Here is a 24,424-nt window from a genome sequence, read left to right as displayed (position 1 = left end):
TGGACACTTGTATGATAACATGAGTGTGGCGAAAATATTAGAAACGGGGGCATAATTAGGGAGAGAATTTGTACTTATTTTACGCAGCATGATTTTGAAAAGTTACCTTGTATTCGCATCCATCAATAGTACGGGCGACAATTGCCGAGCATTCTTGTTTCAGGCCGACAACCGGGCTTTCAAGCTTTATTTCACCTGCGGGTGACAGTATTAGAATTTACACCACTACAGTTTTGTAGCAGAGGGAAAGTCGGCGACACCAACGCCATTTCTGCGCTATTAGACACTTAAGCACTGTGACGTATATGGCGGAAATGGGAAACCTGCATGTAATGTTTGGTTTATGAAAAAAAAAAAAAACGTTGCACTAGGGGCACCATTATTACTTGCACATTTTGCTGCAAAGAGTTCAACACTGGAAGAACCAAACAAAAAACTATTGAGGGCCACCTCGGTTCCTGCTTTAAGAATTTGACGCGACAATGTTAATGACTGCCGTTTGCGGCTTCTCTCGCGAATTCTCGTTTGCATAAACTCACCCCTGACCGACATGCGTCTTGCTTAATAACTAATACTTTAATTTGCGCCTCTATTATCTAACGCATACTCGTTCGCGTATAGTATCTAGCTAGCACATTGTGTGAAAGCCCATCCGGCAGATACATACAAATAAAATAGCACTTACGCAATATGTTGACAAAACTTCCCTTCTTGGAGGGGGTGGGGAAGGAGGTATAACCCTCCAACTTTGCTTTTAAGGACAGGACCCGATAGCATTATTGGCTACGTGTTCCTTGCTAGTCACCTAATTACTAATATTTGATTAGCTCTCCTATCATGCCTCACATGATAGGAGGTATGAAGCCCGGCTTTTATCATGCCGTACGAACGTGCTTCCGTGACCTTGGTGCAGCGTGTGGAACTTGGAATACGAAGGTCTAAGATGGCTAGATTCCGATCTCAGCCTCCCATCTCAAAGGCGAAGCCAGAGTTGACAGCGCCTGTAAGCTGCGCCATGCCATGTGGTGTCGGGACGTCACATAACCCGACAGGTCAGTGACCGATCGTTTCACCTGCCACGTACCACCTGCCAAATGTCATGCCAGTGATTTTTCGCTCACAACGCCGACAAAGCCGAAGCTGACAACGCCGGTGCCGGGTTTTCTGAGGAACGGGGACATTAGCTCAGCCGCGTTAAAAACAACAACCTGCACTGTGTGCGCCGTGTGTGTTGTCAAAGCGGCGAGAAAATTTAGTTTTCTTCAAGGCTAATGTGCCTATCTTTAGACGATGGTGCGAAAGAGGGTATCGAAAAAGTTGACATACACTCAGGCGCGCCCCCTCGTACGCACACACACGCACCTCAATTCAGCAATGTTTGACCTAAACACTATTGAAATGGATTCACATGAGCCATTGCAGGATCAAGCGTGAACTGCCCGTATGCGACCCGGGGACAGCGTTACGGCTGTAGTTCAACAGCAACCCTAGTGGCACCAGCGTTGGTACGAGGGGAACGCCAGATATGGTCGAAAAGATTTGACGTCTCGTGCAGCGGCGGAATTGGAAAGTGAATTCCGCTGAAAGGAACATTTACGGGGGTCAGGTGGGAATTAAACCGGCACCCTTGAACGGGAGTCGTGACGCACGTTAGCGCTAGGCCACGAAGGCTTGACAGTACGGCTTGGTTAAAGCGGGACTTTTTATCTATATCGGGTGGCCTTCCACATAATACGGTATCTTGCGACTGTATGCTGAAGGGTATATTCTAGATTATTGATGCAATATTCGAGTAGCAAATCGCAACCACTCAGCAATTCACCAAATTGCAAGAGATTCGAGCCAACAACAAATTATCTTTGGTGTGCTTGAAAGCGCCATCTAGCAATCGTGCGGCAAAATGGTTTGGTTTATGGGGTCTAACGTTCCGAAGTGACTCCAACTAGGAGAGAAGCGATAGTGGCGGGCTCCGAAAATTTCGACTGCCGGGGTTCTCAAACATGCATTGACATCGCACAGCATACGAGCGCATTGCTTTTCGCCTCCATCGAAAAGCGGCCGTCGCAGGCGGGATTCGATCCCGCATACTTGAGCACAGCAGCCAAGCGCCCTTAACAATTGCAACATCGCGGCGGGGCGTGCGGCGAAACGCCAAACGACGACGAGTTGATATAATATATTAAATTTTAACTGGGACATGTAGCCGCGCATTGCGACTGCATGTTGGTGAGAAAGGAGCGTATGAAGGATCCGCAAAAGGAGCCGCTGACGGGAACCGAAAAAGTTGTGACGTCATAGCCTTGGAGGTTGAGATTAACTTTACGCCCCCTTTTTTTATGTTTCTCCGTGTGCGACTGGAAAGTTGCCCTGATATACTGTATGTACTATACTTGCCTCCGCATGCTGATATCGTGACCTCAGTTATTTCGTGCGTAAGCTGATCCGGATGCTTGCTAATTATGGCACGCTCCTCGAAAAAGGATGGGCAACCACACAGGTTATCGACTAGAGAGAGTATAGCGCTCTGTTGATTAAGCCAAAGTTGTGCCGGGAGACGGTATATCGAGATTATAGCAAATGGCGAGGATCCAAAGAACCAGCTGCAGCGTACTACCATTGCACCAATTCATTAAGGTAAACTTACAGGCTCGTAGGCGGGCTGCCGAAAACAGTTGCTTCTTGTCATCAGACATTATTCTAACAGCGTTCAACTTCCAGTTCCACGACAAATCCGTCGTCGGTGGGACGACAGTTCCAACTGGCTAAGAGAGTCTGTGACGCCACACCTCTTGCAGCGATTGTGGTTAAACCTTGCTTCATGGGTCACCTGGGATCTTACGTGCAGTGACGTTACACTGGAAGTGTACTGTAACCTTTAAGGAAATAGATAAATTAATTGCTACAGACTTAAAATGGGTTAATTAGCGGAGAGTGTAGATCGAAGTAGGATCCCCTGAGTCAAGCAGTGAACGCGAGACATCTGCAACATCCAGGCACAGTCTTTGTCAAAAGTTTAAAGCCCAAGGCGTTTGCTTCTGAGCCACATCATGTGACTCCTTATGAATTCCGAGGGATCAAAATCTCCTGAACGTAAGTTGGCCTACCATTACCAATGGAAAGGACTTTCATGAATGCTAAACGAGTTCCACTACGCGGATCAGAAGCAGACCACGATAAAGGCTGCATATGCGTACAGCGCTTAGTGATAAAAAGAGCCAATGGGGTAGCGCTAAGGTGTTTCGTGCAAAGGGAGTTTTATATGCTACCGCCTTCAGTTCTCATTCAATGTTCTCAGTACGTCTTCAAAAATTTTGTTTGTGAACTCCATAATGTGGATTTTATAACTGCATGCTTCTGGGCTTTGTCCTTGTACTGCTGATGCGATGACTTGGAACGAACACTGTCTTTTTTCCTCGCTTTTCACTTTCGCATTCCGAGCTTGCAAACAGCTTAATTTAATATGCGCTTATAAGTGTACTTCTAAGTGCAATGTTCTTCACCGCCAGCCGCGCTGCGCAAGCGTAATTATTCGCTCAATCCGTCCACGAAAATGTTATTACAGAGTATTTGTTGTAGAAAGATACTAAGGAGATGTGAAATCTTCTCACGTAGACTTATTCGTGTATACAGAATGAACTTTAAATTCCTTATCAAACTAATATGTTTTGATTGTGTTTTAGTCATCGCAAAGCGAGAAGACGTCTTCAGTAGCGCGGTGAACACACAAGTAGAGACATCAAAACTACGCACGTACCAGTGAAGAACTCCGCCATTTTTTCGCAAAGTTGACTCATGCCGCCCCTCAGCTGCCGCTCCTGGAAGAACATCAACGTCTTTCTGTGGTTTCAAAGCACTTGGTGACCAGGCTGTGCAAAACAATTTTACACCGTATAAAAATATAATGCTTTTTTCACATCATCTTTATGGCAGCTCTGGGCCATTCATGAGGCATATTATGATCAAGGGCAATGACACTGTTACGCTATCTCAATTTTTATTAATCGACGTAAATTCAGGCAATGTTATTGAACAATTACCTGTAGGCTATCAAAAAGAGTCTTCGATGGCGTGAATTTTCTTCTTTTTTTTTCTTAATTAGAACACAATATAACGCTTTGCAAATATTAAAAATGTTGCTCCCTCATTTGCAAAGTGAGTGAGTACCATCAATGTTTCCGTACAGCTAGGGCCATTGAGTAACCACTGCGAAAAAACTGCATAATGTTGAGAATAAAGACGCTTCCCTTCGCATTCCTGTTAGGTGCATTGCTACTAAGCGCCCAGAAAAAAAAATATTCGGCAAAGACACTAAAGACTGCATACACGCGATAATTCGAAAGCCTTGATGAGTCATAATTATCTGTAATGCTTGTACATAATTTACCCGTAGCTTATAGTAGTGACTTACAGTGCCTTATAAAGCTAATAGGTAATGCTACGTTGAATTGCGGATATGAGTCATGAGTGATGAATATATAAATCACTACGTTTTACCATTACTTATTGCATATGTCTTTATGTCTTCATACATAAATACTGGCACCGTGCACCGGTGTGGAGATGCCATCCTAATTTCGCGCCATTAGAAGCTGATCCTAGTGGTGCTTTGCTTGCGCATCAGATTGATTCAATGAACTGCGGCAAGTGGCTGTTGGCGTGTGGTGATATGCCTCCATTTTTAGTACACTAGCACCAGGGCCCTATTACGTGTTTGTGTCGTTTTTAGAAGTGTGTTTTTCATCTTTTCGCCCTCATTTAAGTGCTGGAAACGCTGGCACCGAAAGTGGTGGCAACCGAACTAACATCCGGTTCCGGTGTTTCCCCAATCGGATAACTCTAGGTGAATTCGAAAACGACACTTTCAGGGTTTTCATTTTGACGAGAAGTCATTTGCATGCTGTCCGACTGGCCAGGAGCGGCATAGATATAAAGCCACGCTTTAAAAGAGCTGCACGAACATGCCTGCATGGCCTCAGGGGAGCGTGTCTGACTAGGGATCGAAGTGTCATGGTGAGTTCCATTTCCATCACGAATATGGCGCCCAAGTTGACAGCTCCTGATATTCGATCGTGACATTGGTCTTCTGACGTCGCACACAGACAAAAATACCGACCGATAAATGACCGGCCATGTAATTTGCTCGCAACCACTTGTCAGAGCCATGCAGGAGTGGTGGTGGTGACGAACTATTATGGCGCCCAAAAACGGGGGACCAGTCAAAGGACCGGTTGCGCTGACTTAGAGGAGGTCGCGGCGGGGATCCGTTGGGATGTCGTGGCCTCCACCGCGCACTGAATAAGCCGGCGTTGGTCTGCTGGCTCGGAAGTACGCAGGCGGGACTCTCACGTCTCTGGGGTGTTTGAGTTGTCTGTGTTGTAGTGTGCACAAGTCTACGCCATGTGTATGAGAGTGGCCGGAGTTGAGCAGTGTTTGCATATGAGGGCTATCTGTTCCGGAAAAATCCTGCTGTATAAGAGGGGCTGTGGGAAGCTGCCAGTTTGTAGTTTGCGCCATTGGACGGCCTCGCGTCTTGTTAGACCACGGTGTGCGGGAAGATATGAGCATCTTTTGAGTCGGTAGTGTTGGAGTATGTATGAGTAAATGGTAAGTAGAGACGCGCGTGAGATATTAGTCTCAGGGGAAGCAGGGTGGCTGATCAATGCTGGGGATTTTCTTCCTACGGATGCCGCACCTGTCCCGTCTACGTCTTTGTCCTCCTCGTCCTTTTCTCGCACTATATTTTATAAAAACGTACACCAACTCGCAAAAACCAAGCTTCTGAGGTTGTAAAGCATGCGAGACATATAATATATTCGCACTGAAACACTAAATGATTCGGTGGCTGCTCTTAGCACATTGAGAGTGCCAACCTAAATGCAGACATCGACAGCCTGCACAATTTGCTCAGTAAGGTAGAAATATGCAATGCTGTAACTCTTGTGATTTACTGTTTGATGCGAGGTGTGCCAATACAATTATATGTGTGGTTGGGAGGGGGCAGGGCACTTAAGTTCCGCCGTTAACATTATGGCACGACAGCTTTAACGGCTCCTCTTCGCGTACATGCACCTTGCCATTCGCTTGTCCGTTAATCTCTTAATTTTTTGCCTCTTTATTATAGCACAGATACTTTTTAGCATACTATCCTAAGCTTTCTAATGATCTGAAAGATCACCTGATATTAGTATACAGCTTTGTTCTACCAAGCTATACGAATGTGCCTGAGTATCCTAGGTGCAGCACGTGTGATTCAGAATACGAGGGTTCTGGAAGGTTGGTCTCTCCCACACTCCCATCTAAATTGAGGAGCCCGAATTGGTAACTCCTGCCCAATCGACCAAATTCTGCCTGTGATTCACGGCCATGACATAACACGCCCATGACCACTTCAGCTGCCAGCTACCATATGCCAGAGCCATGTCCTTAATTTTTCGGTCTAGACGCCAACATCGACAACGCCGATTTGCAGGGAATGAGGCCCGTAACGCCATCGCGTAAACATATATTCACGAACAATAACCGAACCAATCTATATATACCTGATTTCCTCCAGTGACTGAGAGAATCTTCCTCACTCCACCGCACTGCTTGACCGACCACACCATCCACAGGAGCGAGCCCTCGTAGGACTCGCAAGTGGCCATGACAGCGACCAGGTATCTGCCCATTGCTCGAGCAGTTCTGCCGATAGGTAAAGATTTTGTGCCACAGGAATCGGCGGGGCTCGCAAGGGCCGGCGTGGAGCCATTTAACATGCGGAACATCTAGCAAGTCGACGCAGGGGCTCCTCCTTCAAATACGCTGTGCGCTGAGTATCGGTTTGGGTTTTTCTAGAGAAGGAACCCCCCAATCTGCCGCCTTCTTGTTCAGTGAATAAAAAACAGTGTATGCGAATGTCACGACTCAAGCTAATATGCAGAACATTAGAAAAGCCCACTGTCGGTGAGAAATACATAAAAGCATCCTCATGTATACCCGAAGGAATATTCCTTATCTGAAAGGCAAAGAACTTGCTTTTAAATTTGACGTTTACTGATACTCTCTCTTATCGACCAGAACGCCCATGCTTGGACGCTATTCTAAAATGTGCAAAAAGTGCATGTTTTAGTTCCTTTTGCAGTTTTTTGGTGGTATAAATATCTTGCTTGTGCATTGTTGTTTTCACAATGTAAACTCCATACTTCAGTGCCTAAATCCGCAATGTATGTGCTGAATAAGTAATGAGTTAATAAACCCTTTCTAATGCGTCTAGAAAAACACTGATACAATCGCCTTCCGTTATATGCTAAACATTTACACGTGAAAGCCGCTTGCAGGAGTAATAGTTATCAAGAAATACCTCGAACACCGAAAGTACCGCTAAACTCATGATTATTACCCTCCGCAGCGTGGCGACAGAGGAAACTCTCTCGTGCTCGTCCATTATCAGCGTGGCAGCCAAGTCATTCATTTTCGCACTCTTCTCATACTACAATGCGCGGCTTTGGCTTTGGTCGTTTTATTATTGTGTGAACTCGTATCTGTTTATGCAGTGCTCTGAGGTGTTCAGTAAATGTTACCGTAAATATCACGGTGCTGTTATGCGTAGCTTCTAGCTTGACAAAGCAATGTAAATTGGCCCCAGTAAAACTGTATCATTCGAACTCTAAAACGTGTGTTTAAGGTTTTACACTATCGGCGCAGTGCGTAATGCGACGACGGGAGGAGACGCAGACACGCTTCCTAGTCTTATACTCTGCACCGATGATGTCTGACCAACATGCCCCAGCGTCTGCCTTGGCTGTATACGTTCAAGGGATATCCATTGAAAATAAACGAGGCGAACTTCTGTATATTCCCCAACTTTAGTTTGTTCTGCCCTTAGTGTGTCCATGAAAGAAAGAAAAAGGATCAATAAAGAAGCTTACTGATTAAAAAACACAAACAAAAAAATCCCATTACGGTTTCGTGTTGTGCAGAAATTTCAGTTTATTTCACTGTTTCCCTCTACTCGCCGATGACACCGTAAAAGTGGCACACGAGTGCATGGATGTAAGAATGCAGAATGCACGCTGCCACATATGTTTTACTCTGCAGCCGCCCATCGCAAGCGTTCTTTTTTTCAATCGCGCTCTCGAGGCTACTCGTGTAGTTATTTGTAACACGCGCTCATGGCGGGATGTTGAAGAAATTTCTTAAATCCATGTGTTTTCACAAATATTTCATGAAACCTAAACAGGCTCCTTCTTGACACCTGTCATTATAAACGTTTCATTGCTCACCTGGTCCAGCATGTGTCTATGAGGTACTGTTCAAACGTTTGCTGGTCCCAATCTTCAGCGTGAGGTGCTTCCCAAGGAGCATCATTCGGAACCTTAGAAGAACGCAAAGGGTAAGAAAGACGCGCAATCGCTAGATAAGAAAATGCACTTGTGTGGTAGCAGGGCTTCTAACAATGATAGTTATACAGGGAATGTAAATATGGTTAGAATGGGGTAAAGTAATCATGTAGAAGGAGGAGGAGGAGGAGGAGGAGGAGGAGGAGGAGGAGGAGGAGGAGGAGGAGAAAAGGAGGGCGGAAGGCAGGGATGTTAACCAGAAAGAATCAATTCCGGTTTGGTACCCTGCACTGGGGAAGGGGAACGGGGCAATAAAGGAGATGTAGGATGTCAATAAAGGGCGTGCACGCGGTAATTTCCTGTATCTCGTGGCAAAGCACCCCGAGCTGTAATGAGCGATGCTTCAACTAGGGATCCTGCTGCATATATTGCCTGGACTCACGGACCACATCATAGCTCCTTTCGGGGACTTCATAAAATCAGCAAATCTCTTTCCATTAATTTGTTCATTTCATCATCTTTCATTACATAACGCTCATGCCCTGCGAGAATAAATACCGTTCATAAAAAAGCGTTTTGTACTGGCCATTTGACAGCCTATAATATATAAATGAAGCGATTTATCGCCATTGCTCATTCGGGTGTATAACATCAGGAAATTAAAAAGCGAGGCTTCGCTATTTGATTTAGCTGTAAACCAAGACCTAAGACACACACCTTACGGTATAAAGCGGCTACAAAGGGCAGATTATTCGAAAGCGTACACTTTCCAAACTGATCTGCTTGAATAGCTTTTCGAAGCCCACGACGTGCCTATTTCGCTCATTCTATGTTATTCGATAAATAGACTTAATAACTGCTTGGAAATTCAATCTGTAAATATGGAGGATAAAAATAGCGAGCTGTTTACTAACTGTGGTGATCATTAACAGCCTTGTGCCGGAACACGCAAACAATGCATTCAAAAGGTGATTTCGAGTTCTAATAAATAATTAAGAATGTGGCACTGCTTCTATCTGATCTTGTGCTCTGTCTTCTCCCCACCAGCCCGAAACTATGCCACTCACTTCTTTTCCCATATCGTCCAGTCTTCGAAACAGGTCGTTCACATCCATCGTCACAATGGGGTTCCAAAACATAGGAACAATGCCAGCCGAGGACGCATAACGCTGTCCCTGTGATGAAAAGATCTTATAACTTTTGGATATCATTGGGCACCTAAAGAATATGGAATCCAATTCGAAATTGACCCGCAAACAAGTAGGTTGCTTTCTGCGCTACTAGGTACTGATCTAATCAGTGAGCAAAGATAGCAATAGATTAAATGATAATTTTAATACGCACAAAGGCGTACAGAAAAAGCACCCATGCATTGCTACATGTACCGGTAAGGCGATTTCGTTTTGCAGAAGGTCAATGACTTTTAAGCCTTTTCCAATTTTGCCACTTTGAGGTAACTAAAGGAACGGACTCCTCACATTCGGAATTATAACTTTTTGCGAAGTAATTCTCTTCGCACGACGCGGGGAACACCCTGCTGCTCTCTTTCGAGGTGAGCTGTGCTTCCCCTGCTGTCCTCTTTCCCTCGGAGATATTGTGGGGAGGATGGGCGCAAGAGAAACTAGCAAAAGTCGGTGGGCGGCCTTCCTTCCCCCTCCCCTCTTGTCTCCACGGATAGCAACGGCGGCAGCGATAAAAGAGACAACGCAGCTTCACCGCAGCGAACGGAGGCTGCTAGTATCGGGGAAGCGAGAACATGTTGGGAAATCCCAATAAACAGCTTGGCCCGCTCGCTGCTTGTGCCTCGGTGACGGTGTGTCGTTCTTCGAGGCCCCGGATCTGGCCCGAGATAACGCGCCGCGCTTGGCGCTGAGAGCAGAACCCGGGACTCGAGGAACCCCAACAAATGCCAAAACAAAAAAGGGCACTGCAAAACAAGAAACTTGCGCAGCTGCCTTCAAGGTTTTTCTTAAACGGAATTTCAGGCTAGACAACAAAAATGTCTGATTTTGCAAACGTAATTGCGTTTATTTGAACGCGCATGGCTGCGCACAGGTGGATTGTCTTTGCAGCTTTTCAAGCGTAATTTCTTAGAACGTCCGGTATTTCATATACCGGTTATTTGCTTAACCATGCTTTGCATATTTTTATTCTGCAAAGGTTCAGAAACTCGCCGATGTGATCCCAGTATATGTACTGTGAAACAAGGCGAATATTATGCACCTGACGAAGCAGAACCAAATGACGAACTAAAGTCGGCTAATCAACTATTTAATTTATTTTAGGCGCCAGTTTATACTGCGAAATTGGAGACCGCCAACATCGAAGGCAAAACTAGTTTTATATTTACTAATTCGGCGTTGCGGTTCTAAAGAACAAAGATGAAAAATCAATACTTGAAATCTGACGTAGTTAGTTTTATCGTGTTACACATTTATAAATTATGTCGTTCGCAGTTTTAGTGAATAAAATACTTACTTATGGTAGAACAAGGGCGCTCGCACGGACACAAGTCCCCTTGTCGAAACGCTGGCTTGGCTTGCGATCTGAGGCTTACCCTCAACCCTTGTCCGGTTCTATTTCACACCCACCGTGTGTATCTTATAATGTATACAAACTAAGCGTAGTTTTGACAGCGGTACTATCCGCTGCAAAGCCGCTTTATAACTTTGCAATGCGAGAAAGCTAATTGAACGAACTTTCATAACAGAATTTTTGGTGGTCCGTATCTAAACAAGTATGCGTTAATAAAACTTAAAAACTGGACCTGTCTTCTACGATAAGGGCTCTTAATTTCGGCAAATAACCTTTCGCTTTGAAAGGAAGACTTAGAAAGTTTATTTTTAATAAATTGCCTTTTCTTTAAGCTTTCACGTATGCAATGTCCGCTTGTGTACAGTTCGCATGTGCAGAGTAAATTGGTGTACTTCTCAGTGTGTTTGAAGTAAAACTTTCTCAAGACAAAACATTTACTCTGCGTATCTCACAAGTGTCCAAAATGTTTTCTTCATTGCCCCAGCTGCAAAAAAAAGAAAAACGAAAACTGGTAGAAGTCTTATCCTTTAGGTGAGCGAACAGGTTTGGGCTTTTCCTTTTAGTAAAATTTTCGTTCACACATGTGACCGAGATATCGTAATAACCATGAATTTTTTTGAGACGAAGTTGTCGTCAGAGTTTCGGCAGAGTTGTTTTTGCCGATAAGAAAGACTTTCAAAAAAAGGTCCGACATCTGATCTTTCCAAAGGATCCGGTAGACAACGATACCAGCTCATTCGGTGCCTACAGTGATAGCAAATAGAAAAAGGTGTGCTGTCACAGCCTCTCTCCTACTGTATTAGTCTGACCGTTTACATATGGCGGGAATGCAGAACTGTGATCTAATTAGCATATGTACCATCATCTAGTGCAAAAACAAAATGTCGCTCACAAGGATGTTGGAAACCGAGTTTCCCTCGTCGTAAGTTTTGTATGTACTTTTCTCTAAGCCCAGATCATTAATCAGGCGAAGGAGATGATCTTGGCCGGGGCCGAAGTAGGTTGCTCCAAAATCCAAGTATCCGCTGTATACATCCTGAGAACCAGGACAAAAGCTTCAAAGCTCTGACAATGTGAGCACCTTTGGGGCCAACATCGAACTACAACTTCGAAAAGCGTGCATACAGATATAAGCAAGAAAAATTAGGTGGCACAGAAGCCTCTCCGGCTTCAAAAGACAATTGCGTCACTTTTTGAAAACCCCACCATACTGAAGGATTTAGATTATATAGACTCTAAGTAATGCATGCCAAGATTTTTTTTCTTTGCGTTAACATTGAACAGTTAACGTAGCTTGAGAAGCTCATGCTTCTCAATTCAGCGAATAACTTCAGAGTGCTTGGTGATGACGTCACGGACTTAATATTTCTAGTTTCTGTTGCCTTCGCCCACATCTTGCGGTGCGCCGCCTGATGCCGCCAAACAACACTTCTATGTCTTTGTAGCGCTACAGTCGTTCTTACTTCGTAAAATCAATTGTTTCTAAACGGGGAGTGCGCTGGCATCATGCAAACGTGCCGGCGTGGCTCAGAGCTAGCGTACCTCTATGATAGAGGTACGCAAGGGTGGACCGCAGCGGGTTAGATATCGATCTCAAAGGAGATACTCTCGTTGACCGCTCCTGCGAACTCTGTCACGTGGTTTCTTGCACCTCACTCCACCCTACCATCAATCATTGCCCGGCTGTGTCCCCTGCCAGATTCATATCCCGTCCTTTCTGGCTCGCAACGCCGATGACACCGACGCCGGGTTTTCGGGAGAACGGGAAAGTTATTGTTGCAGTCGTACTTGCATTTGTACGTACAACACATAGCATTCGCAAGGAACGCGTACTTGACAATCTCTTCTGCTGATCTTTACCGCCTAAAGTAAGGATTATACCCGTTTGATATAATAAGCGCTCAGAAAGAACTAGAGAAACATCCTTGAAAATCACCCCCAGAAGCGTGCCACAAAGTGCGCATGACGACTGCGCAGTGTGGTGGCAGTTACATTTTTTTTTTTGTCGCATGTTCCTGGGGATGCAGGCGCAAACGGCACCAAATGCTGCTCAATTATGACTACCTTGTCGAGGGAAGCAGATGACATCCGTCATTTCTTTGCATGACATTAAGGGTTGCAATTTGTAACAGGGAATGTTTTCTGAAACCTCGTCCTCACCTTGTTCGTGAAAATCCTTCCTCCGACTCGATCTCTAGCCTCCAGCAGAAGTACATCAACTCCTGCTTTCTTAAGGACGCGAGCAGCACACAGCCCTGGTAGAAGAGCGAGAAAAAGAGTGTGAGGTAGCGTGATTTCATAATATCATCTCTAAAGATAGATAGATAGATGGATTTATTGAAAGGAAAAGGCAGAAAGGTTGGCCGGAATAATTCAAATCTGGCCTGCTACTCTGCACTGGGGAAGGGGAAGGAGAGAAGAAAGAAGATTGTGATGGGTGACGATGTGGGAGAAGGCATATGAAATAGATATCTACAGGCACAGTGGCTTGTTTTACAAGCGCGAACCAAGTCTGCTGGCGCATAAAAAACGGCAAAGAGCACGCACTGCCTGGACACCCTTCCCCTTGTCCTGCCAAGCGCCCAACAGCAGTTCTTCCGACAGAGGCCTCTTGTCCAAACGCTTCAAGGAAGCGGCTAGCACACTTCTTTCGCACGCATATGCTGGGCACACCAATAATATATGGTCCACAGTCTCTGGGATGCCACAAGTTGAGCATTCCGGCGAGTCCAGATGTCCAATTAAATGTAAGTACTTGCGCGTGAAAGCCACATTTAAACGAAGTCTATGTAGCAAACATGCCTGATAGCGCGGAGTATCACGCGGAACATAAAATTTCAATGTTCGATCTAGCCTTCTTAGACGAATGTGTCGGGCGTCTGGCTGGGCCCAGTAAGCTGCTGTAGCATTCTTCATACAACTCGTAAGAAGGCAAGTTGTATCCGCTCTTGAAAAAAGCACGTCTGTTTGGAGGCCATTGATGAGTGCGGTTTTCGCTTCATCATCGGCTTGTTCATTCCCATGGAGCCCGCAGTGGGCAGGGATCCATTGAAACATTATCCTGTGGCCTTGCAGCTGGGGAGATGTTAGGAGCTCCATAATGTTTAGTGCCAGGGACTGGTAGGCAGTGTGGCGTAAGAAGGTTTCCAAAATTTGCAGTGCTGTATTTGAGTCCGTGAATATACACCATTTTTGAGGTGGTTCCCCACATATGTAGCGAATAGATTCCCGAATGGCTACAAGTTCAGCAGCGGTTTATGTAGAAGTATGTCCCAAAATGAAATGTAGAGTCGTTTTCTGAGTTGGTATGACCACTGCTGCAGCGGATGTCCGTGCTGACGCAGATCCATCGGTGTATACGTGAATATAATTAGGATATTCTGACCAGATGTGCGCCAGAGTGAGTTGTTTGAGTCCACTAATTGGCACCATTGATTTCTTTAGTATTCCGGGAACACGAAGGTGCACCAAAGGTTTATCCATCGTCCATGGTAGTTGGGCAGGACGATACGATATGGGAGGGCATATCCTGTCGGTACTTGCGACTGATGGCAGCGGAGTGCCCTTGTAAAACTGCAGTCCGGCCGCTCATTCAGAATTTTTCGTGTATATTTGCGAGCACTTACAAGACACCGTTTTCACCCACTCAGCAGCTTTAAAGTAATTTAACAGTAGTGAATTCAAAGCTACATATGAGGAGAACTCGCCGTCCTGACTCTTTGTTAGGGCGCTCGGCAACTGACCCCGAAAATTCTGGTTCAATATTAGGTTAGGCGGCCGCTATTTGCTGATTGAGAACAAAAAACGCCTGTTTATTGTGTCATGACAGTGAACTTTAAGGAGAAAAGAATTTACGGTGGGGGGGGGGGGGGGGGGGGGGGGGAGCTATATCGTATCCTTCGGGTACGGCGTCCCTCACAGCACATATATCGCTGTTTGGCGTTCAATTATGCATACCATGCACCATACCACCATAAAAAGGTGATCATGCTCTTTGTACAGCGTCCCCTCCGTCTAAGGTACTCCCACAGTGTAAAAGGCAACATGTTGCAATACGAATATATCCTTCGTTACTTCTCAAATAATGCCATGAGAATAAGTTTAAGTTCTGGGTATACAGATTATTGTCATTCTTGATCTGCTTACTAAGTATGACTAAGTAGAAACTGCACACAGTATATTAAGACAATTTGCTGGGACATTATTTGAAACATCCTACTGGTTTCTAAAGAACCAATTTAGGGCAAATTCTACGCATATTGCCAAAGCACATTTTATTATTGCATTTTGTTGAATCTTTCGTTAATCTGCTTTTCGTTTATTTGCTAATGTTCAATTTATTACTATTCCTTTCTGTTCTGTCTTTTCGGCAAACTGCATACATTTACGCGTTTTATTATAATGTATTGAACAAGACATCGCATTTTTGTACATGATAGACGTCCGTGCTTGCCTCTGTTCATAGTGGTTTCTTTTTATTATTTTGTTAATGGGAGAAGTCACTATTTATTTTCAGATGTTGAAAGTTTATTTGCATCCAGCAGTCCAACGGTACATGGAAGTGAAACTGACCGTGCTCCTCCTTTCCGCTAGAACCTGCAGAGCAGAGCCTTGCCATCGAATATCAGCTGCATCCAGGAACCGTGCCGGTCAGCGCGGAGCAGCTTGCACGTGTCTTCCTTCGCGGGGAGGATCCAGCCAACGAAGATCAAGCTTATCGGATACGTCACGGTTTCGCAGTGCTTATAAGCCGCAAGGAGCAACATCAAGGCGCAGTCCAGCGGTACACGGCAGTGGAACTGATTGTGCTTTTCTTTTCCGCTAGGTAAGAGACGAGCGACACTTTTAAAAGTTTTCTTAACATTGCTTGTCATTTGTAAAAATAGCAGCGTTAGACTGTTTATCGTGTGTGAAGGCTGTGGCGAATGAACAAGCGAGTATGAGGTGTGCAGCATGTAAAAATAGGTATCACTTTTGCAAGTGTTCTGGCGTAAAAAAAAAAAAAAATGCAACTAAGGCAAAGACAACACAATAAATCGCAATTTGGGAGCGTGAAACCTGCCGCACTAAAGAAAAAAGAGTAAATGAGACCCAAGTTTGCCATGAAAACGAGAGCATTTGCGAAGCATCGGATGTACACGTCTGTAGCGAAATCCTGATGGAGATAAAAAGCTTGGCGAAGTAGTTTCGGCTATCAAAATTGAAATGAAATCAATTGAAGCAGTCGTAAATTAGCAAAACATGAAAGCAGAATCGCTAGAGGCCAAGTTGGACGTCTCGATCAGGACCACGCAGGCTGTGGAAAAATCAGTTACACTCCTCTGGAAAAAGTACGATGAGCTTCTGCAGGGCATCGAGAATCACAAACAGTCGTTGGAAGGGCAACAAAACAGACTGACTAGCTTGAGTCTAGGATGACTGAAAAGGAAAAAGAAATAAGGAACTTCAACTAGCTGTGGACAGAACTGAACAGTATTCAAGAAGAAATAACGTAGAAATGCATGGTATCGTCGAAAATAATAATGAAGATCTAGTTGAAATTGTGCAACCTTTGGCTGAGAAGTTGGAACTTGCAGCACCACACGACGAAGACAGCAGTTCACAGGCTGCAGGCATTAGGTGAACACATACCATTGTAAAATTTACGCACATGACTAGAAGTACATGGATAGCAAAGAGGTACTTCCTGAGAAAGGACAAAGTTCTAATGAAAACGAAACGGAGAGAGTGAAGAAATTGTTTTGGAAAGCCAATATTAGCAAACGAGAAGGGTTACGAGTTCATTTGGACAAGGAATGGAAATTTCCTAATAAGAGAGAATGCAGGAGAAACTGTGATTAAAGTGGAGAGTGAGGCAGACATCATGAGGCTGACGTAATGGCAGAAACATTCACTTCTTGTAGTGAATTAGTGAAGGAAAAATATACATAGAAGAGGAGTTGAACAATGATCAAGCCTTAGGCAGAGAACTTACTGTAATACACATATATATAGAAGCACAAAGAAATACTGGGATGAGCTGCAATCATATTTAGGAATACTTTCAATGGCAACGAATTTAGTTGTTTTAAGTGAAATTAATGTTTAAGATACAGAACGTGATCTATATAATGTCAAAGACTATGAATAGTACTCTCAGTGTAGATCGGATAGGAAGAATGAGGGATTAATGTTATTCGTCAAAACTGAGCACCTTTCTGAGTGTTTAAGCTACAAACTGATGTATGTTGAGCTACTTGCTGTGACGGTAAATACTGAAGTAAATAATTATGTAGTTGTTGGAATATAGAAACCTCCACATAATAGTGTGAACGATTTTTTGGAAGAATTAAATGAACTTCTGAAGAAAATACATAATACGAAACCCATAATGTCGGGTGAATTTAATATTGATGCTACAAAAACAAACAGACCAGGTGTACAAAAATATCTTGAATTATTTGCCGGATACGGACTTAGTAATGTGATTGACGGCTATACCAGAGAGGAAAAGAAAAGTTCAAGTTTCACGCAGACTTCCATTGACCACATCCGAGTTAAATCAAAATTCATTTACCGTTATTTAGCAGAAAATGGCTGATCATCATTGCCTTAACGTATTTAAAAAAAAAAGAAGAAAAATAAGAGTCAGGGGCCGAAGCAAATGGTGAAGGATGTCAACACTGCAGTGGTGGACAGACAAATCCGAGATTACTGTTGGAGTTCATTATTGTACTTACAATACATTGAACTGTACGACAGATTTGTGGACATATAATAACCACAATTAATTATGCTAATGGAAATACTTAAACTTTGGAAAGAAAAGTATGACCTTTGGACGCGCTGTAAAAAAGGGCCAGAAAAAATTGACTTGAAAAACGAGTACAAAAACATAGGACCCAGATAACTGCAAAACTTCGCGTGGAGAAAAAGCGCTACTTTTCGATGAAATCTTTAAGTAGCAAGGGAAATTTGAAAACCTCGGGGCAGCATCTGAACCAACTAATGAGGAAAAAGAAAGGGACTTACAGTAGACGAAACTATTGCGATCAATTTCAATAAGTTCGACGGCGGTGCCCTACATTATGTACTTAATAATCATTTTATAGAGTGCGTGGAAATGCTGAGAGATACGATGCCTAAAACTATGTGTTCCAGGTTTAGCGAAGCTGAATGTGTAAACTCGGCTTTTCTGCCGCCTATGAGAACAGACGAACTTTGGCGCATAATACGCACAATGACACTTGGAAAACCTCCAGGCATAGATGGCATAAGATTACGCGATAGTCTTGTGAATTTTTCTGATTTACAGGATTTACTTCTAGTCATAAAAATGGAAAGTTTAGCACAGGAATTATACCTGAGAAACTAAATTTCTGTTATTAAGACAATGTACAAGAAGCATAAGAAAGATGAGGTCATCAATTATAGGCCTAAAGCAATTGTCCTCGTGCTCTCACACATTATGAAAAAACATGTCTATGCACGGATGACAGATTTTTGTGAAATAAACTTCTTATTCTCCAATAACCAATATGGATTAAAAAACGGCTGCACTACTACTACCTTCTGCAATGTATTGCAATCTGCGATGTATTGTAAGATTGTGTTGTAAGATTTCTGCGATGTATTGTATTCAAAAATAGATCAAAATGAAATTGTGTTAACCCTGTTTTAGAACCTCACTAAGGCATTTGAAACAACTGACTGAGATAAGTAAAACTTGAAAGAGTGGAGTTTCGTGCACCTTTCAATTCGTAGCTACGCAGCCACTTGGACAGCCACCAACAAGTATTAAAAATAAATGGGAAATGCAGCGAAATATAGACAACCGGTCAACTTTGGTACCATTGTTGTTTAATTTGTATGTCAATGACATAAGCATGGTAAAATTAAGTTCAAAAATGTATCAGTTTGCTGACTACACCGCGCTTGTCTTGACATATCCACAGATGGAATTAGCAATTAACAACATGCAAGGAGATATTCGTAGTATTATTCAATGGTTCCAAGATAATTTTATATTTGTTAATAGTTCGAAAACAAAACTGATATGCTTTCACAATCCACACAAAAAGGTAGATTTGTCAAGACCCATGGTACCGCTGCACACAAAGAGCTGCTCTAAGTGCTCATGTATTCCACTTCCTTACTTTACATCGGTTAAATAATTAGGGAATTGAATTTCCTAACACGCTCTCTTGATGCAAACATCTGGAAGTAGTCTGTAAAAAGCTAAGGGCAGTGGCTACACAGCTATATCATATAAGATCATATACGACTGTTAAACTAAGGCAAATTGTTTATAAAGCAATAGGTTAATCGGTGTTAAGATATGGGATTACTCTGGCTATTGTTCCGAAACTCTAATGAACAAGTTAACTGGCTAATAATGAAATGTGCAGAATACGTTGGCTGTGGTGTGTTGCAACCTGACACTGCTAAAGGTGCTGTTTTAGAAAGAATAAATATTTTTAGTGTCGCACAGTTACGAGACTATGTAATATATGTTAAGAACTATTATGAACCTAGATTCAAAAAATAAAAACAAAACGTTAATTCGACTTAAGCAAACATGAACGTTTCTTTACACCAAGTATTTACACACCAACTATGGAAAGACATGCGGCGAGTATTATGCCTCATTATTGTTTAATCACCTAAGCGAGGATGCGCTTAAAATAAAATCTCTCAAAAATATCAAAGATGAAATAAAAAAGTGTGTTTTGGAAAATTATATCTCTTAGACTTTGCTGAAATTTATTTGTCGGTTTGTAGTTGTCTCTTTTAACGTTTTTAACGTTTTTTATGGTTTTCCTATTGTTCACTGTATAAAAATATGCTTGTATTAATTTTCAAATGAAAGAAGTGTTCGAACACGTATGCGCATTTTTTGTTTTGTACGACGCATATGTGTTCGTTTTACCGTGAATCCCTTGCTGCCTGGGCCGCACTCAAGCAAGATTACGCTTCAGCGGCGCAGAGTATATTGCGTATGAATGAAACCGGAAAATAATATTTATTATTATTATTATTATTATTATTATTATTATTATTATTATTATTATTATTATTATTATTATTATTATTATTATTATTATTATTATTATTATTATTATTATTATTATTATTATTATTGTTATTATTATTATACCACACCAATAGTCTGGCTAGTTTCCGAAGCTGCCCCACGGTACGGTGCGGCTCAAAACACTTAGTATTAAGAGGTATCCAGCTTTTTTTTTTTTTTTTTTGGGGGGGGGGGGAGGGGGGAGGGGGTGTACTTCTCCTCAATATCCCTCGCTTCCACCACTACAATTTGCATAACCTGTTGCATGGTAAGAAATCTAGAGAATTTGGAGCACTCAGTGAGTTCATTTGTGCATGCATCGCTAGGTGGAGTGTCCGGCATGGAGCAGTGTTCCCTGACTTTTAGGGAAGAACTCAATGCACAAGAAAACGGGCAAAAACAGTATGCCAGGTACTCACCGCTGATGCCGGCTCCTATGATGATAACCGGTAGACTCTCCTTTTCTGTAGCCATCGAAACGCCTCTTCCTAGTTAGCCGCGACAGAAAATGACCTCTTCACTTTTCCGCTTTAAATGCACTCTGCCAGCACCCCGCGAAGCGCTGCAATCGTCACCGGCCGCCGTTTGTAGGACTTCAAATAGGCGCCAAGATAAGCGTGTGCCAATAAATGACAGGAAAGCTCTGCGCATCTGGTAAACCAGCAAGTCATTTGCTGACTTATTGCCTGAAAGCTTCTACCTGCAGCTGAGAATAGATGGGAGAGAGGGAGAGCGGAACAAAGTCAAGTAATCAGAACAGAATTGTACTTAGCAAGGCGATTTCTGCGATTTCGGATGGATCGTAGTAAATGCACATTCTTCCACGCAAAATAATTGTATTATGTCTCTTCCGAAAAAAAAAAAAAATCAGCAATGGGAGGAAAAAATGCAACAGTGCCAGTACCGTTTTTTTTTTTTTTTTTTTTTTTCAGGTTCTGGAAAACACCGTAATGAAACTCTTGCTTTTAACTACGATGGTAAAACTCTTCCTGATTTTCAGTTAATCAAGTGCCAGCTAGATGGGTATCCACTTGCCCCATGTAACGTGAAATTAAACAAAACAAACTTTTAACACTGCCGCCAGTGTTAGCTAAAATTGGAAAAATATTTAATACGGTATCTTTAAAGTATTGCATCATGTTCAGTTTCAAAAAGGTTAGCTCTTTAACTGCCCCTGAAATATTCCAAAATTAAAACTCGTTCGCTTGGAGTCACAGGTTGTTTGTGCAAAAACAGTTGAAAAGCTCTACTCCATTCGAGTTTTGAGTACAATTGGACTGGAATGATCTCAAAACAAAACATTTCTCTTCTCTGTGTTTAAATTTCTCCAGCTGGGCCGATCCTCTTAGGTGCAGATTTTGGCGCGAGCCATGGTATCAAATGTACTTGTTAACAGCTATGCGGTTTACACCACGGAAGTACCAGAAGACCAACCAAACAGCCTAAGATGCGTACCCTACGAAGTTCAATCGTAAATCCCACTCCGTGCGGCGGTATTATGTTGCGTAGTCAGCAAACGTCTACTATATTCTAAATAAGGGGAGAACCTTCACTTTCCGTTGACCTTGCTTAGTGTTTCCTGAGTAAAGGTACCGAAGTCCACTTCCATACCTTTATTTGCTGCCGTGAGCTGCTTTTATATTCCCTACCGCATCGTTCTCTTCTTAATGAGACAAAACAGAGCGACTGGACATACGCCATATGCTTAGCAATGCAAGCCTTGTCAATCAAACACTGATGTTGTCGTGAAAGGCGGGCTCTAGCAGGTCTGTAATTGCAGGCCGTCGCAGATGTTCATCATGGCGGAATGACATTAGCGTTCCCGCGCTGTCACTCACCTCGAAGTTTCGAGAACAGAACGTTACACTTCGATCTACTGAAGTAAAGGCTTCATCAGGGTACGAATATTTTTAATGCTTCCAGCAGTATTATCATTGTTTGTCAAGGGCACGGGATGTCATTCACCAGAGGCCGTGCTCTCAGTGCCCTTAGCGGAGAGAAACTATGTCTCTGGCGCAATGGGAAGGTTGCATCAGAGCAGCTGCCACTGCTCGTTGCTGGGAGATGCCGAGCATGTCCCGGCCGCTTGTGGCGGATCTACGCTTCTCATAATCCTGAGAGCTAGGATTTCATGATGAGCTAAATTTATGCCTAGCGAAGAGAGAGACTAAAGGCGAGACTGAGCACAAAGCTACATTTCGCTACTTAGAGCCCACCAATTTGTATTATTCAAAAAACTAATATTTAGATTATATAGCTCGCCACCTATCCAGTACAACTGTGCTACCCAGTACAACAAGAAAAAAAAAAGGGAAAGATGTGAACCCTAATGATAAAGAACGCGGCAAAAAAAAAAAAAAAAAAAAACGGCTAACATGACGCGCAACACGTTTCAAAACTGTGCAGCACAACCAGACTAACATCCTAGGTTAGTTGCCACAATTCGTTATCGGTCATTATTCTTCTTGTATGCAAATATTAATATTTTTCTACCTCAGGTAATTAGGAGAGAAATATGTTAACAGTGGGCTACACGTGATGAAAAACGCGACGATGAGGTGTTCTGGAAAGAATAAAGTAAATCTAATAAACTTGTTGTGCGTCAAAGCTCTGCTTGTCTTTTATGTTCTCTAGGATAATTCGACCGTGTTAGTGTGAAAGGACGATACCTAATGCCGCACAGGTGAGAACACAAAAGAAATTTTGAGGTGACATAAGCTACACCAGCGCAATCAAACGTGATGGTGTTTTAAAAGCCACGCCTCTAGAGAACAAATCCAAATATATGAAAGACATGAACTGCACCGGAAGCCTTCCGAACGCAAGAGTTGTACTCTGTGCAGATGAACAGCTGTTTGTACAACGCATTCTGACAATGAAGTAAGATCTTTTCGGCATGGCCTACAATTACATTTAAAAATTCTAGGGGGCACTTTGGACAACTAAAGTGCGATCAGGCGAAAGCCTTTGCTTAAAACGCCGCTGATCTGCGTCTGTTTGTGTGTACTGAGCGGTGCGTTGTTCATGGAAGTGTCGAATTAAAGGCGCCGCGCGGATGCCTGGATTGGACGCCCGATGGGGTCAGCTTTGTATGTCTGAATCACCTGGTAATGTCATCGGTCATGGCCAGAAATAACGCCATGACCAGATGTGACGCAGGGATCAACACTGCAGAAATGCGAAAGCCTAATCGTTGGTTGTGCACCGGTGCATCACGTTTGATCTCATTATTGTTATCAACTAAATGCACCATCATTATCATTCCTAATGTCATCAATGTCATTATCACTCATTACAACGTCATTGTCATCGCTACTATAATCCTCAGGGTAGACAAGAAGAAAGTAGGAGAAAGTGAAGACGTCACAATCTTGTGGTATACCGCGGAATCTGACGAAGTGGGACACATCTCATGGCCGGACGGACAGGGTCGTGGCCTCTAGTATGAGCCATTAAAGGCTTTCAATTTAAAACCGCGTGTTTTGGTTGTGAGTTTTTTTTTTTTAATAACGTTGTTTATTGCCTCAGGGTACAAAGTAATATGTCAAAATAAGTTCAAAAGGGATATTAAATGACAGAGAAATGCCGGCTCACAAGCACAATGAAGTGCAGTTGTCGTTTCTCACCCGTCATTTCTGGCATCTACATATATAATTATAGAGCCATGGGTCAGCTTGGTATGTTGTTCCGTGATCGTTTCACGAAGGGATGATGCCGCATAAGATGAGGTTCGTCAATGAAGACCAGTAGGCTTGCTGTCGCTCAGTTGAACAAAATCCCATGGAGGAAGAAGTAGTGATGGCGGCGACAATATGGTGCGCAGAAGCATATACACGTAGTAGAGCCCTGCACCGGCCTACTTTTCGAGGCCCGACCCAGCCCGGGCCTGCTGAATCTGCGTGTAACCCAACCCGGCCCCGCCCTACGGAAGGTCGCTTCAGGCCCGGCCCAGCCGGCCCGATCCTATACAGCTGCCTGAGGCGACGAAGGACACCTAGCAAGAAAAGCACATAGCTCCCACTTTCTCTTCAGTTTATGGTGAAAGTACTAAAGGCTCACGGAAGGGATATATCTTGTAGGGTCGAGACACTATGGCCGGACAGAAATTGCTTTTATTTTAGTCAGTCACGGACATATTTGCATTTACACACACTTTGAATCAGTGAACTGAAATCATTTACTCTTCTCTCTTACAAAGAAGACAGCTGCAAAAATCTAATTTGAAAGTGCTCGATGAAACAAATGCTCGTTTTCAGCAAGAGATTTCGTATATAATGCGTTTCACGTTTGAAATAGCGAACATAAGAAATTGGAAACAAGTGAAAAATTGATTGTTTAACTGACTTTACCTCAAACACCGAAGAAAGGTGCAACAAAGCGACTTGTAAAGAAGCGCGCCATCTGAAAATTCAATTATAAAACCAATTCCATCCCGTTCTATCCATAGCACGTGTACAAGGTGCAAAAAAGGGAATTATACAGGTGATGAAATCAAAACATTCGGTGATAACAAAATTCT

At 43.2% G+C, this 24,424-nt stretch overlaps 1 protein-coding gene across 1 annotated transcript in view; it reads right to left on the bottom strand.

Annotated features, from left to right (window-relative positions):
• LOC146185140 (amine oxidase [flavin-containing] B-like) overlaps nucleotides 1-20,379 on the bottom strand; it is a 46,179-nt gene extending 25,800 nt beyond the window's left edge. Inside the window, exons 1-6 of the mRNA XM_084607758.1 lie at nucleotides 20,325-20,379; nucleotides 13,014-13,108; nucleotides 11,746-11,889; nucleotides 9,386-9,493; nucleotides 8,262-8,353; nucleotides 6,540-6,681 (exon numbers count right to left, since the gene is read on the bottom strand). Coding sequence (XP_084463884.1) covers nucleotides 6,540-6,681; nucleotides 8,262-8,353; nucleotides 9,386-9,493; nucleotides 11,746-11,889; nucleotides 13,014-13,108; nucleotides 20,325-20,379 — 636 coding nt within the window. The remainder of the gene's footprint in view (nucleotides 1-6,539; nucleotides 6,682-8,261; nucleotides 8,354-9,385; nucleotides 9,494-11,745; nucleotides 11,890-13,013; nucleotides 13,109-20,324) is intronic.
• Nucleotides 20,380-24,424: the final 4,045 nt, after the last annotated feature.

This window comes from Amblyomma maculatum, chromosome 6, assembly GCF_055883805.1.
Source record: "Amblyomma maculatum isolate TAMU_Amacu chromosome 6, ASM5588380v1, whole genome shotgun sequence".
Classification (NCBI taxonomy): domain Eukaryota; kingdom Metazoa; phylum Arthropoda; class Arachnida; order Ixodida; family Ixodidae; genus Amblyomma; species Amblyomma maculatum.
The sequence above is the reverse complement of the archived record's forward strand: the minus strand, read 5'-3'. Positions and strand labels throughout refer to the sequence as shown.